The sequence below is a fragment of the Aulostomus chinensis genome, chromosome 20 (genome assembly GCF_037954235.1).
Source record: "Aulostomus chinensis isolate RoL2024-O1b breed Wild chromosome 20, RoL_Achi_v1.0, whole genome shotgun sequence".
Taxonomy (NCBI): Eukaryota; Metazoa; Chordata; class Actinopteri; order Syngnathiformes; family Aulostomidae; genus Aulostomus; species Aulostomus chinensis.
In genome coordinates this window covers 25531463-25546710 of record NC_141339.1, presented here as the reverse complement: position 1 = coordinate 25546710, position 15248 = coordinate 25531463, and the positions used below count along the sequence as shown (strand labels likewise).

The 15248-nt window shown below is 44.3% G+C and overlaps 1 protein-coding gene across 7 annotated transcripts in view; it reads right to left on the bottom strand.

Moving 5' to 3' along the window:
* Nucleotides 1–15248, bottom strand: part of LOC147243478 (collagen alpha-1(XII) chain-like) — an 86784-nt gene that overhangs the window by 58526 nt on the left and 13010 nt on the right. For all 7 annotated transcript variants that reach the window (XM_086188604.1, XM_086188606.1, XM_086188605.1 and 4 more), the window contains exons 13-20: nucleotides 8848–9117; nucleotides 6647–6913; nucleotides 5157–5349; nucleotides 3868–3992; nucleotides 1845–1994; nucleotides 1271–1390; nucleotides 651–815; nucleotides 339–485 (exon numbers count right to left, since the gene is read on the bottom strand). In XM_086188604.1, coding sequence (XP_086044730.1) covers nucleotides 339–485; nucleotides 651–815; nucleotides 1271–1390; nucleotides 1845–1994; nucleotides 3868–3992; nucleotides 5157–5349; nucleotides 6647–6913; nucleotides 8848–9117 — 1437 coding nt within the window. The remainder of the gene's footprint in view (nucleotides 1–338; nucleotides 486–650; nucleotides 816–1270; nucleotides 1391–1844; nucleotides 1995–3867; nucleotides 3993–5156; nucleotides 5350–6646; nucleotides 6914–8847; nucleotides 9118–15248) is intronic.

Here is a 15248-nt window from a genome sequence, read left to right as displayed (position 1 = left end):
TTGCTTGTAAAATAGAAAAAAAAAATGCTAGGTTGTCACTGTTAAAAATGGTGGTTTTCAAATTCCAGAAAAGAAGAACTTTGTGGTTTCCATGTGACTCCAGGAGCAGCAATTATGAGGCGTAAATCTGCTTCAGGGCAGAGTCCCAGCAGGGGGGAGTTCTGAGTTCATTATCGCCATCATGATGAAACCCTTCTACATAAGGCTGGAAAGACCTTTTTAATCATCATCAGTAACAGTTGTCATAGAAACAGACGCTAGAATACAACACAACAGAATAACTCACCTTGGAATTCAAATAGATGATTCATCTCCACGTAATAATGAGTGTTTCCTACCTGGACCTTTGACGCTGTTACACAGGTTGCCAGACAGGTCATCCACAATGTCCAGCAGGAACTGGAAGTCATTGACATTGTACATGTGAATGTCATCAGGGTCACTGGCAATGGACCTCAGCTCGTTCTCATCAGCATTCTTCACACCTGCGGGTGTCAGACACAAGCTGAATGTTTCAGTTTAATATGATTTTCATTAATTAAATGAAGACCAAGTGTTTGTCTGCTAACCAGCCACTGATTGTGTTGACAAATAACAAACGTCTCGTCAGTTGAAGTCAGATGAGAGGTCAATTGCTGTCACTCACTCACCGATGGCGTACAGCTCAATGCCGCTGTCCCTCAAGCTCTGCGAGTTGAGGATAACCTCATCCTGAGACTTTCCGTCAGTGATAAGGACGCCTATCTTTCGGGAGTCTTCACGCATTCCCATGTTGGCTTTAAAGTTATTCTGGAGGATGTAGTTGAGTGCCATTCCTGTTGGTAGGAACAGGTCATGACACAGCAGTCGGCCATAGATCAAACATAGAACCAACAGCCTGAATATGTAGGATTTCCCACTTTCAACCCATCGTTACAAACCCCACCCTTCGCTACTGAACTGCATTAAGTTCTCAGTTACTAAGATCTCAGTAGGTCAGATTCTAACTAAGACTTCAGTGGCTGCGATCCTAACTAAGATCCTAATTAGTCCTGTTGCAACTAGATCCTGCTGGCGCTGATTCTAACTAACATTCTAGTGGGTCCTGTTGTAACTAAGATCCTAGTGGCTCTCATTCTAACTAAGTTCCTGGTGAGTGTGATCCTAACTTAGGTCCGAGCGGATCCCATTATAACTCAGATCCTGTTGGGTGTGATTCTAACTAAGACATTAGTGGATCTGGTTCCGACCCGGAGCATCGGTTAGAACCTGGCACGGATCAGCCAATCACCTGTCATAGTGTTTCCTCCTTTATATGGCAGGTTGGCTATGGCCTCCAGCAGTGATGCCTTGTCCTGGTGAGCATTCAGGTGCCACTCAGTCTTTGGATCGCCGCTGTACTGAGCGAGGCCTGCAGAGATGGACAGCAGTGTAGAAACCGTCATCAGTGAGACAGGTAGAAGAAGAAGAAGAAGAAGTAGAAGAACCAGATTTTATTGTCACCAAGGGATCGAGCCCGGGGCGAAATTTGCAATTACACAACTCAAATGCCTGAAACAGCTCTCACAAACAGTCACAATTATTACAGATTGAAAGTAATCATGGTACACTTCAGAATTTAACAACAGCACAAATACATTTGTTGTGTATGTGCGCTAAACTTGAACAGTCCGTTGTCCCAATGGAGGCAAGTGAGAGTGAGGCGTCGCTCTCAGCAGCGCCGCCAGACAGATTCACTAACTTGTGGACCAAAGTATCATTGTCATAGCCATGGAAACTCAGCAGAGTTGGCAGCAGGATCACAACAGTGTCAGAAGAGAGCCAGAACTAGCCAGTGTGATGAGCTCCGGTCGTGAAAATATTACCGATCTGGATTTTGTCAGGGCCGATGTCGAAGACGCTGACCATGCGAGCAATGAAGTTGCGGATGGTTTTAAAGTTGATGCGGCCAATACTCCAGGAACCGTCAACCAGCAGCACGATGTCAGCCTTCGCCGAGGTCTTACACTGAGTGTCTATAGAGACACAGGAAAGGGCAGGGCAATAAGCAAGCAGCTGGTTTGCCAGACACCATGAGTGCCACGTCAGTTTGACATCAACAACAAAGACAAGTGTGAATGAAGGTGTGAAAAAGAACTAAAGGACAGAACAGGGCAGTGTCACAACAGGAGGAAGCTTTACACGCCATTATATAACACAAATCAGCACAGTAGGAATGCTGTGTATCAGCTGTCATGGCTGCTCCAAAGGATTAACTGCTCTCTTCGCCGTCTTGCTGCTCAGCAGCAGCTCAGCTGGCGGCAGCTTTCCTCTCTGACACTGTGATCTACGAGGCCTCTGGGTCCCCTCCGTTAATGCACATTCCTGCTCCAGGTACCTGTGAGGGTGAAGAATGGTTGCTCGTCCTTTTTCTAGGACAGCACACCCGGCGGCCGCCAAGTGATTTAAAATCTGGACCCTGTGAGTGCAATTGAAAACAGGTTAGAAGAGAAGTTGTTGTTTTTCAAGCCGCCAAGCTTCTGTGTCTCCCAACTTTGTGTAAAGACGGACCCTGTTTTGTTAGGGTCTCGAGTAAACTGCCACAGTGACTTGAACAGTTGACTTGAACAGTTGACTTGTTTGTTGACTTGTTTGTTGACTCCAACAGGAGCGGATCTCCTGAAACAATTCAACAAAAAGACCTCTTAACTTAAGTGAATCTAAAAGTATAATTCAATCAAAATGCTTGTAATGCTTTTATATTAATGATGTCACAGTTTTTTTTTATTGGAAGACCTTGAGATTTTAAAGTAACAACGAACAAACCAATGTGATAATGAATCTGAATATTTCCAGTACGCTGTGTTTCAAATTTATGATTTCGATGTCAGCTAGGTCAAATGGCTGTTGCTGGAAATAAGTGGGATGACCTCACTTCTGTCAGGCACTTCACACTTTGTTTAGAAAAGAAGCTTTAGAGGGAGAAAAGCTTTAAACGAGCTGTCAAAAATAACATTTTTGCAGCATGAAAGACGCCTCGCCACAATACTGCCAGACATAAGGACGAGGTAGAGCAGCGGAATATCCCAACTGAGTGATTGGACACCACGTCTGCTCCCGATTACAGCAGGAATCTCTGCCCGGAGTCACCACCTCCTTGAGATCTTATGAGGAGCAGAACATTTTCCGAGCTGCTGTCGTCCTGGCCAAGGCGTACACTTTAAAAGTCAAATGTAATTGTGAGCAGAATTTCGTTTTCTGATTCAAACGAGATAAAAAAAAGTAATACGACATTGTCCAACAACATCTGATAGCACAGAAATCTTTAATTTACTGTGTTTGTTCTGTTGGTTAATCCAAGCTGACCTTTAGTAGCACTTTGACACATCTTGAATGTAACTATTCAAAGTGGTTTGGAAACTATCACTGTTATGGTCCAAACAAACAGTGAGCAAACATGTATCCGGCCTCTTCATACAGATTTTACATATTGACACCACATTCTGAGTTGCTTAATATCAGCATGAATGGGGTTATGTCTCAGTTTGCTGAGAGGTTGTGCGTTGGCGAACATGATCAAAAGTTAAACGTGAGCTACTTCGGAAATATGTTGAGTCGTATGCACGTATGTCAATAGCATGCTGGCGTTCCCATTAGAAATTTGAGATTGATGCGAGGGACTTGAGGAAACTGGAGCCAATCAACTCCAATGCTTCACTGAAAAGGTGCAGTGAATCTCCTTCTGCAGCTCCACAGCATCAGTTCGATAAACTCCTTCAGTCAAGACACAATTCATAGTCTGGCATTGCTCTGGACAGCATTTCAAGGTCTGCGATGACAGCGCGCGTCTGGCGTGCAGGCCTCGTTCTGATGCTGATGGAGACTCATGTGTAGTAATGATGCTATTACCAAGGGAACGGATGGGCGGTGGCTCAGGAGCGTCAGAGAGCGTTGTCTTTTCCTCTCCTGCCAGAGGCATACTCTCTCCTCCGTCAAACATCCCAAACACCGCCACCGAGTACTGGGTTCCAGCCCTGAGAGACGATGAAACCACAGCAACTTTCATCAAACATTCACCACTGGATTTCAAAGTACTTTCCTGGATCTTCTGCATTCAGATTCAGAATACTTCATTTATCCCCCTGGGGGCAATGAAGCAGTTGCGACCTTCACCTGAATGTCACTCTGAAGTTAGATGTTTAAAAAAGCAGAACTTTTAACAAAGCGCAACAGGTGAAGCTGCCCTGTACAATCATGTCTTCTCTTTTTAACACTTGAACTGATTATTATCAGTGTGAACTGGGTTTGTAACAGCGGAATTTAAATATTTTCAATAATTAATAGGTTTTGATGTGATATACAGCTGCAGTCGTTCATGCTCATTGGTTTGGAGGAGCTGAAACTCTTCTGTTCTGTTACAGCTGAAATACATCAGATGCACCCACTGCACATCTATACTGAACTCTAAAAATACTCAGGTTCAAGAGGGTGGGTCAAAAAAATAAATGAGGGAGCAGGGGCACCACACACACACACACACACACACACACACACACACACACACACACACTTATTAAGATTCTGCCCACAGCTGTGGATGGAGCAAAAGACACACGGACAGCAGCAGCAGCTGCACGGTGCGCACTCCGTCAGAGTCTGTCCTCCTTAAAAACGTGTGGCAGTGTAACCACATCGAAGGGAGAGAACTATTATCCAGGAGGAGTGAAACTTGGTTTTGGTGGCAAAATCATCAGACATTCACAGGTGTGCTCTGGTGACAGAACTAGCTCCAGCACTTGCACCCTCAAAACATGTATATAAAACACACATTTGGCCATGGGTTAACGGAAGCTATTGGGCCAAGTTGTTTTTGTTGTTGTTATTGTTTTTGTTTTTTATGAACTGCACCTAGCCAACTTGCTATGATAGCCAAACACCCCTGTTCAACCAAAAAACTACTGTGGGGTGCGCTGTGAACACAGAACATCAACTGAGAAAAGCATATTAAGGGTTTTCAGCTGCAAGGAACTTCAGAGTGTTCCTGCTTATCCTTTAGAGCCCAAATAACCCTGGAAGCCCAGTCAAGTTAAGCTGGCTCAGCGATTTGGAAATACACCTTTTATCAGGTCTTCTTCTCTACCTTCATACTTGTCTACATTAAAGTCCTCTAATGAATGAACATGATGAGATCATCTTACCTTAGTTCCTCGAGAACAACAGTGTTGTCATAGGGGCCAAGAAGCAGCTCCCCCAGGTCAATATCGTTCCCAGAGGGGTGAAAGGTCACCTTGTAGCCCCTGACATCTCCGGGTGCATGATCCCAGGAGACTCTGAAACTGTTCTTGGTGGGCTCAGAAGTCTGGAGGTTCCTTGGTGCCTTGTAGGGTGACACTGAAATAGAAAATCCACACAGAACTTCAGGACAAACTTGTGTAAAGTCAAGTTCAACATCACATCAAGTTTCAGGTCAAAGGTCAAAGCCAAACCACATTCATGCCACTTTCTCATTAGTCCATAATACAATTCCTTGACCTGTTGTGTGTTAGGAAGCCCAGTGTCATGCGGTGTGTTAGTTGCGCTGGCGAGGGATTGTGTTCATCTGTGGTTACAGTCACTCTGCTGGAAGTGTGAGAAATATTCATCTTAACAAGCCACTCAAACACGAACTCAAGCTAAAACCTTGTTGTTGGTGGAATCCCACATAGCTGCATGGCGTGTTAACAGTAGGCTTTCCTTCATCAAGCCTCCAACTGAACCAGGACACCCACCGGGGCAGGGCAGGGCAGAGCGGGGCAGGGTGGGGCAGCCAACCCCCCCCCCCCCCCCCCCCCCCATTTTCACCAAAATCATTTGGTCCGTTCTAACTAACCTAAAGTGTTTTTCTCCGATTGAGATTTGCTCAACGCCAACATCAACATCTTTAATTCATAAGTAGACCACGTCGAAACATGCAGTAATTATCACTCTGGGCCTGAGTTTATAAGGAAAAGTGGACAATGGCCCCCAGAAGAGAAGATTTACTCATAACCCAAGATTCACAGAGAAACTTGGAGAGCGCAAACATCGCGTCACCTCTCTCTCAACTAGAGTTCACTTCGGAGACGTTACCTGGACAACTTTCTCACCATCAACAGCCAGAATAGAAAAGAAAAGCATAACAAAATTACTGAATATGATAATGATAGATAAATGAATAGATGCTTTGGCAAATATCAAAAGAGTGGATGATATGTCTTCAGGGACATAAAAGCTCACAATGGTCCACTGGAGAAGAGAAATTCCCAGCCTCATTCTAAAGGGAGCCGTTGTCATTTAAAGTGTTTGATCTTATTAAATTTAGAAACAAAGCTGAATGAAAATAATTCTTCTAACGGACGATAAGTCAGACTTATCCTGAGCTCAAATGCAACAGATGAAGAAGATGACGGTTCTGTAAATGAAGGTCAATAACAGAGAAATAATACTTCGATAAAATGCCTCTACATCTTATCAACATTCAGCAACCAACATTAAATGTTCACCAGCACTGCATGCTGCATGCCACACACTAACCATAAGAGCATGAAATCACCTGCCTGAGTCCACCAACAACAACAAGGTTTGGAGGCTGAACCTCGAGTCAAACAGCTCCATTAAGATGTTTCTGCAGTCGGCTGTTTCTCATAGGTTGAATTATGGACCAACGTACGTGTCGTTCCTACTCCTTGCCTTGCTTTGCCTTCCCTGCGTTTGTAGATGGGATGGACGGTGATGTTGTAAGTGGTCATGGGCTGCAAGCGCTTCATAACTGTGGAGGTGGCCCCTCCAGGGATCTTCAGAGTCCCCTCTTTGCCCCCACCACTGGGAACAAACTTCAAACGATAGTTGACCACCTTGCCCGGTGCAGGCCTCCACGTGACCTTCATGGTTTGCTCTGTCTCGTCAGATACCATCAGCCCTTTACCATCAGCAGAGGCTGAGAACAAAGAACATACAGGGTCCAGATCATTCAGTTCCACATGTGACATTCGACATTGAGTTGAGATGGAATGGTCGTGAGCTAATGTTTGTTTCTCTAGGCTAATTGAGGTGGAAGAATGGGGAATATCTTGCCACTGTCAAGTAGATTTAACGTCACTCGGCATGGCGGCAGCACTTGTGATGAACCCTAAGAGTTCTACTGGCTCCTCCCACAAATAAGTCACAGGTGATTAAATAATACCCTACAGTTCGCTTTCAGAAATGTTTCTTTGTCATCAAACTAGTTTTCATGTAGCTAACAGCAAGTTAGTCTGGTGGCAGCAAATGAACATGGCTAAATGACAAAAATCAGAAAAATATTGACCTCTGGGCTTCGTGTCTTTCCTGTTTGGTTTCTCTGGGTGATGAAAGCAGAATTCTAAGCAAGGCGGCCATGTTGCTAGTGTGCTGCATTCATGCAAGTGTGAACGCACAACAGGTGCTGCACTGAGAGCAGAGCAGGAAAAGGATTTGAAGACTCACTACATGGAAAATGCACGAGTAAAAACAAGTCCCATGAAATATTTCTTCTGTGAAAACAAAAACATCTGAAATTCAGGTGGAAAATGCGCTGAAATGAATCTAAAATCAGCGTTGTAGGGTCAGTCATGGCATTAACGCTGTCAAGATGGGGAAACTTATCCTGGCCAGAAGACTTCATGATTGCAGACCAACTCAAACTGAATAATTCAGTAACCTTGTCAATGTAAAGACATGAATCGTCTCTAAAACTCTATGTGCAGTGAACTTAATTTCATTCCAAATCTCACAATCATTATGAATGTTGTCCTTGTCAGGCCTCATTTACGTTCCTTCACTAACTGTTGAAGATTAATACCCGCAGGTCGACACATTGAGTCACACGATCGACCCGTTGCCCAAACAGCTTTTCAGTTGGACTTTTCCTCACCAATTACTCACCACATTTTCCATCTCCCCTGAAACAAACAAAGCTGTGTAAAGTTACCGGATGCATTCTTAATATTCTCTAAATTACTAAAAACCTTGCAAGGGAATAATACGTGTATTTGATGGTCCCACATGGAGTTTTCAAACTGTTGCTTTCCCTCAGAAGGGTTTTTACTCGTGGAAAAAATAAACTGCCATTGTACGAGTGTGTTGAACAAATGAGCCGCTTTGAGAAAGCTGCTTTGCTGGAAGGATCCATGAGAGAGCAACTGGTCCTCGGATGTGTTGGTGGCATGGTTGTGTGTGTGTGCATGTGGAGGCAGGCATGTGTTGATGTTTTACAGCATGTCTGATATAACACGTCAAAGATCAGTCATGAGCACCCTCAAGCTCACTGTTCAAACCAAAGATCCGGCCCATTTACATCCAACAAATGTGGAATGTCTCAATTCTATCACATGTATAGTGGAGAATCTACTTTTGAGGCCTGAATTCTGAGACAGAGCTTAGCAAGGTAACTAATAAACTCTACATGGTTGATTTGAGTTGCTTAGAAACAAGAGAATCTGAGGCTATACTCAAAATGCAAAAATGTCAAGTGTTCACCAATACAAACACGGTGACAATTTACAGTTGCAGTCAAGGACAGTCAAACCCGTCGGCGACACTGTAATTAACCCTGTGAGCAGGGTCACTGGCCCTGTAGTGGATCACAGCTGTATGGGACATGCGGTTGGAGCATCGCAGACTGGCCGCAAGTCGAATGCCTCGATCTCTTGTTATGCTCAAGTTTCATTTAATGTTGTGCTGTTACAAACTGCCAACGTCACTCATTGCTATAGAAACAATGAACTTCTCATCGAGTTGCAGAATGTAAAAACTGGCAGGTTTGAGCAGGAATCATCAAAATGTACTATTTTTCCACGCACTGTATGACTACATCCGCGCTTGATTAAATATCATTGACATTGGTGTCCTCACCGTCGGTGGTTTCTTGTCCAGAGAGCGGGTCGCTGTCTCTGTGGCCATAGGCAGCAACTACGGACACCTGGTAGAGTGTCTCTGGGCTCAGACCCTCCAGGACGGTGTTGGTCTCGTCTCCCAACACCATCTTCTCTCCTGCCTGTTCAGAAAACAGGGACTTCCATCGAACTCGGTACATCTTCACATTCCCAGGAGCTGCTGTCCAGGAAACAGCGAAGCTGGTGTCGGTCACGTCACTGGTGATGAGGTTTTTTGGCGGACCCACCTCTGAAAATGAGCAAAGATGGGTTTTATCAGCATTTGGTTTTCCATAGTGAAGCAATAAGAAGGACAAACATGAAACAGCAGAGGCAACATTTATTCCATCAGACAAAGTATCTTAGTCATGGTTTGTTACCGTGTTGTTTCATATTCAGCTGGGAGCCCACACTGTGATGAGTGTGTTCATGGACATATTTAACATTACTTTATGATTCATCTGCATTTTTGTTTGTTTCATCCACATGCAATCAAATCTTCATGAAGAACTGGATTAGGATAGAGGTATTACGCTCGTGAGCAGGTGAACTGATAGGAGACACATCAACAATTCCTCTCAAAGATCAAATTCTAGCGTTCAACTCTGAAAACGTTCACGCTCCCATGAAGACAATCAACGTTACCTCGAGAAACAACGTCAGCAGGATCTAGAACCCTGAAGTGAACTGGAGCTCAGGCATGTTTTGGTAACTCAGCATATTTCTGTACAAACATGCCACTTGGGGCACATCGCTTCAACCTCAGACAGACATGTTGGTGGGACCTGCGGCGGCGTAGTGACCTAGTTTGATCAGTCGCGTCACTTGAATCCTAAACACAGTCGTTGTGCTCATGGAACACTTATCTCACACGGCCTCAAGAGAAACTTGACATTCTTTGCTGTTTGTTCCATCCTCTTGTCTCATCTGTTCCTACAAACACAGTAACCACGGCAACAACTTTCAACAGGTACGGAAGGGTATGGTTTTATTCTCCCACTTATACGATGCAAGAGATGCTTTTGTTTGCATTCCTCATCCAGGTCATTTTCCAGTTCTGTTCCTTCTTTGAAATGTGCTGTAGTCTAAACCAAGACCTGCTTTTAGACATCTTTGGTACAAGAGACTTTGACAGAAAATGACATCACTTGTTCAGAGTGGTAAATCACATGTGTGCACACACTCACACACACTAGCAAATTTTTGTTTTTTACCACAGTTCAACCAAGACTCAATGAAGCCAAAACCTCAAAATGCAGATTTGTTTAAAGCTAATTTCATTTCCACATGGCGGCTCATGTTGCTGCGGTAGACGTACAGTCACTTTCCTATAGACGATCACATGGCAAGCCTTCCTAGTTTAAAGGAGCTGAAATGGAGAAATGTGCCGGCTGCTGCCAAGTTTCCACAAACTGATAATTAACATTTAACTATGTAATCTCCAGGGGGAAGTGAATCATTCTCCACTTTCTGCCATTTTGATAAAGATCTCCGGGGGGTGGAGGGTTTCATTGTGTTTATTAGTTGGAAAAACTTAATTCACACAACCTGAAATAATGAGGACCAGAGGTACAACATCAGCGTTAAAAGCTGAATCAAAGATGCAATAAAGTGTTGTTCTTTCAGCGGATGGGGACGTTCTACGGTTGTGTGACAGACAAAGGAGCGGCGCTCATGATGTTACTTTGGTTTGATCAATCTGAGATGTCTTGTGAGTCATTGTTAAGATATGTACAAGGTTGATCTGGGCACATGCTGCTGGGTCGCAGTCACTCAGGCCTCACTGCCGCCACCGCCACCCTCATTAGTAGTGAGCCGGGAGCTTGCCATGCCATTTTTTATCAGCTTCAAGCCGTCTGGAGGTTTTGGAGGGTAAACGTCTCAGACAGCCGTCACATGGAAACCTGGAACTTGCTTTGTTTTTCCTACATCCATCCAGAACAAAACCTGAAGTCTACTGCGGGAAATTAAATGCATTTTTCAAGCTGTCTATCCATTGTCTGTCTGTCTGTCTGTCTGTCAAAACCCAAACTACACAGGCAGCAGATTCTTGTCCCAATAAAAAAAACTTTTAACTCACATCATCTACTTTGGAGAGAAAAAAATCATTTTCTGACTGTTTTCATGCTGGATTGTGTTTTGACTTCCATCCAAAAATGATCTGACACAAAACCCTAACCCTTTTGAAAGCAAAGTGAAGAAAAGAGGATGAGGTCTCATCTGATGCAATAAATGAGGATTTGTGAGACTTGCAAACATCAGTCACTCCAAGAAAATTCTAGCATTGGTCATGAGGGGGAAAATACTAACTCATTCATCATTTAACTGGGTTACTGCTTGGTTTTTGCCAACAAACTTCGTACTCAACGTAAACTTTTAAGATTAACGTAAATGTTCCCTTATAAAGGATAAGAATCATCTGAGACAAACAGCCACAAATACCAAAACTGCCAATATATGAATGATTGTATATTAAAATACATGTTCTTGCCTAGTTTGATTATGTTGTGCTAAAATACCAGAATGACAGATGTGTGTTTAGCTGATGTCAAATTAGTTAGCTGGCAAGCTAGCGCCCTCTCCAGGAAGCTCTCTCTGGTGTAGCTGATTTCCAGATGTATGTTCAGTTTGAGTGAGTTTAGGTAACAGCGTCATCGCTGTTGTCAATCGTGTTCGAGCAATCCCAGCTGCAAATGCCAACAAGCTAACATCAGGTTTGGGTCGCCCTCATCTGATGCTGCAGATTGTTTTCCTTGACTTTTTAACGCTGCAGCAGCATTATATCTGACACATCGTTTGTTTTGTTTCAAATTTTTGTTGTGAGTAAACTTAGTCGTCCAATGTATATGATACAGAACAATGACACTGCCCCCTGCTGGCTACTAAGATCATGCAGGTTTACTGAATTGGTGTCTGAAGTGTGGAGGCACTCAGGAATGAAGGATGGTTTTGGACTCAGCTGCATATGGTTCTTCCTCTCACTGGAAAGTCTGCTGGCATCCGACTTTGTGTAAACTTGGCCACTCAACATGTTCCATGGACCAGCAGCTTGGCATGCCCAGGGTGACTGCACCCCTCGTACTGGTGGCCCAGAAGGGAAAATCTTTATCGTAGATCTTGTACACAGAAAATCTGACGACTGCATCGACTTGAGGCCAGGATATGCCAGACAGATGGCAGAAGGCATGAAAGCAGCAGCTAACCCTAACCCTAACCCTAACCCTAACCCTAACCCTAACCCTAACTAAGCTGCACAATTAATCCATCAAAACTACACAAACTCAAGTGTGAACATGTTTAACTCTAGAAAGCAAGCTGAGACCTTCAGCTGAGAAGCAAACGTCACCCTCCAGCCTTCCAAATGAGAATAAAACAGAGAGAAAGACTGAGATTTTTAAGCAGTTGGTTAAATATGGAGGCACTGTTGTCATCATGATGACCCAGAGTCAGTCGAGTTTGGGATGTTCAGTCAGGTGGAACAGACAAGATTTCATTCAGAGTCTCAGCTGCTCTTGTTCAAGGGTTGAGCTTGAACCCACAATCAGATTAATCTTTTTCATACTTACTACAAATGCACCATGCCATCAACACAGACGGAGTTCAGTGGGATGGGGATTGGCAGAATGGACTGTTGGTGGTCTCTCGTTGCTCTAGCTAGTGAGAGGCGTTCATGAACCCTTTGTGCCACTAGAGTCTTTCTGATGGAGTGAAGACAGTGGGACTAGAGCCATACACTCCATCCCCAACCCCAAGTCTTTGTGGCAACATGGAATAGCAGCAGGCACAGGTCAAGGATGTGGCTGGGAGTGCCAGTCCAAACCACAAATACAGGCGGTGAGGGATTAATTGTCTGTGGGACAAAGCAGCCTAACATTGCTAACCCCTGATGAGGAATCTGGAAATATGTCTGCTCCCTTGCTCCAGAGGGAAAGCCACAACCACTGCAGTCAAACAAAGATGTCAGGTCACCTGTGCCGCGATGACCAAAAAAATATAGTCCACATCAAACAGAGGACAGCCAAATGAATAAGACGTCACTGTAAATTGCTTTGAGTCCCGCTAAGGTAGGAAGTCCATTTACCAAAACTAATGTCAAATCCTGTGTAAAATGAGTGTTTGAGCATCATGAAGATCATGATTAGTAACGTGACCAACATCAAGTCTAAAACTTCGGCGTAGGCAGCTAGACTTCTTTTAGTGTAGAAGACGTTTCACCTCTTTTCAAAGAGGCTACATTGAGGCCACCCGTTTGTGACCTGCAGCTGCAGGGTTACACTGACAACAGTTGACAACTGAGATTTAACCAGACACCAGGTCACATCATCTTCCGCTCGCATCCAAAAAGACAACGAGAGGATGTGGCCATTCGTGAAGTGATGCTGTTGTGTTTGTATGCTTTTCTATTTGAAGAAAAGGGGGTCTTCCACATTTTGGATGATCTCAGCAGCTGCATCGTCGTCACTGCTGCTTTCCAGACAACCATCTGAGCGAGAGTAACCCTTCCAGCAGGAGGGGCCAGTGACAGCTGATGATTGCCGGTCAAATCTGCTTATGTGGTCATGATGGAACAAGAAGAAGTTCAAACAGCCCTTTGTTTCCAAGCTCACTCATTCTTGATTCCTCGTCAAACTTGAGCTTTTGTGTTTGAGGGCTGCAGGACGGCTTCACATCAACTGTATCGTTCATAAATGGACGAGCTCTCGAGACAATTGTCATTTCAAAAGCCTCCTCTTTTCCACTCCGTTTGAAAGGTTTTCTGTCCCACAGCAGTGTAGCGTCTGTTCATCCTGGTTCATGTCAACTCTCTGGGCTTCATCCAGATGACTGCTGAAAGTCAAAGACTCACCGAAAAAGCCCAAAGCAGCTGCAGTCACTTGACATATCAGCTGTGGACAGGTTAACGCCAAACAACTGCTGAGATGGATCATGTCTATAAAACGTCATGTGACTCATCGTTTGAACAAATTAGGAAAGAATGAAAGCAACGTCTCTCAGTAGCAGACCTTTGATGCAGCACAGAAAACACCGTGACCACCAAAATCTGGCATCAGACAACTTTTCCATTTTATCTCCATTTGGTCATAAACAGAAACAAGCAGGCTTTGAGGAGGTCGTCCTGCACAGGGAGAAGATAAATGAGCTGGCGTGTTGGATGGTGACCGAATCAGCAGGTTTATTTTTCAATAAGACAACGCCATTGACCTCATCTTTACCTTTACACCTTGCATCACTGAGATCTCTGTCCTCCAGATCAGAATGGGCTCATGAGTATGAGATAGCAGCCAATCAGAAGCAGGCTCCTTGCCAACATGGCGGGGAAAGATCCAGTCTATCATCTTGGGGTCATTTGGTGAAGATGATGGACATTTGACACCAAGACCTACCAAAGATGTAGACTGGATCAGACAACCACCAGACACACAGATCCAGATCCAGGTGTCATTCTAATAACAGAGGGTCTGAGTGATGGACATGTCAAGGGCTTAAAAAGAAAATTAAAACGAGTCTATGCATGATGCACTTGTGTCCAAAATTGCGGAACCTGGGGGTGTTGCATAAAGTCATAGTTGTGAGATGGCGTCATGGCAGTGCCAACATCTGAGAGGCAGCTGGCTGTCTCGTGTCAGCGCTGTGATGAATCCGGCCCTCATTTTATGAACCCTCGAAAAATAAAAGAGAGAAATTCCCCTCCGATGAAAAAACTGCTGCTCAGGGGGGGGTCAGTCGAGCTGTTGCCATGGTGACGAGGAAGATCTTCCTGACCTCTGAAGATTTGTTACCTGTCTGAGTGAGTCTTGAAGATGACATGGTCCAGAGCAGCACAGCCGCTCTGTCATTGTTTATTGGCTGAGAGAACTTCTTCTCTCTCCCTACTTCCTTGCTTTTCTTTATCTTTCTCCCTGTAAGGCAGCGGCGAGCTGACAAGACGCTCGCTGCAGCGTCACCACCTCACTTTCCATTCGTGTGTGGAATTTTAGAATTAAAGCAAACAAGTGACAGAAAATCAAACCTCAGCGGACAAACATGGGTCACTGGACCTGTCAGAGTCGAGCAGAACAGTTTTCCACTGTGGTCGCTGATGATGCAGAGTGACGTTTCAAGGGACCGCATGTGTCTGTTCCTCTACGGTCCTGAATTCTACCTTATTGGCGATCATTTAAGAACAAAGTTTTATCAAGTTTCACATTACATGTAATTTTTTTGAAATTATAAACCAAGACAAACAGCATAACGCCGCGTATTTTGCTCAACAGTTGTTGACTTGTGATCATCAGAGTGGTGCATCTTTCATTCCTCCTCCAAGCTCCAATCGTCTGTTCCTGAATAATAACTTTGTGACTGGACATTTCTGATGACTTTAACACTCGTGAGAATAATTTC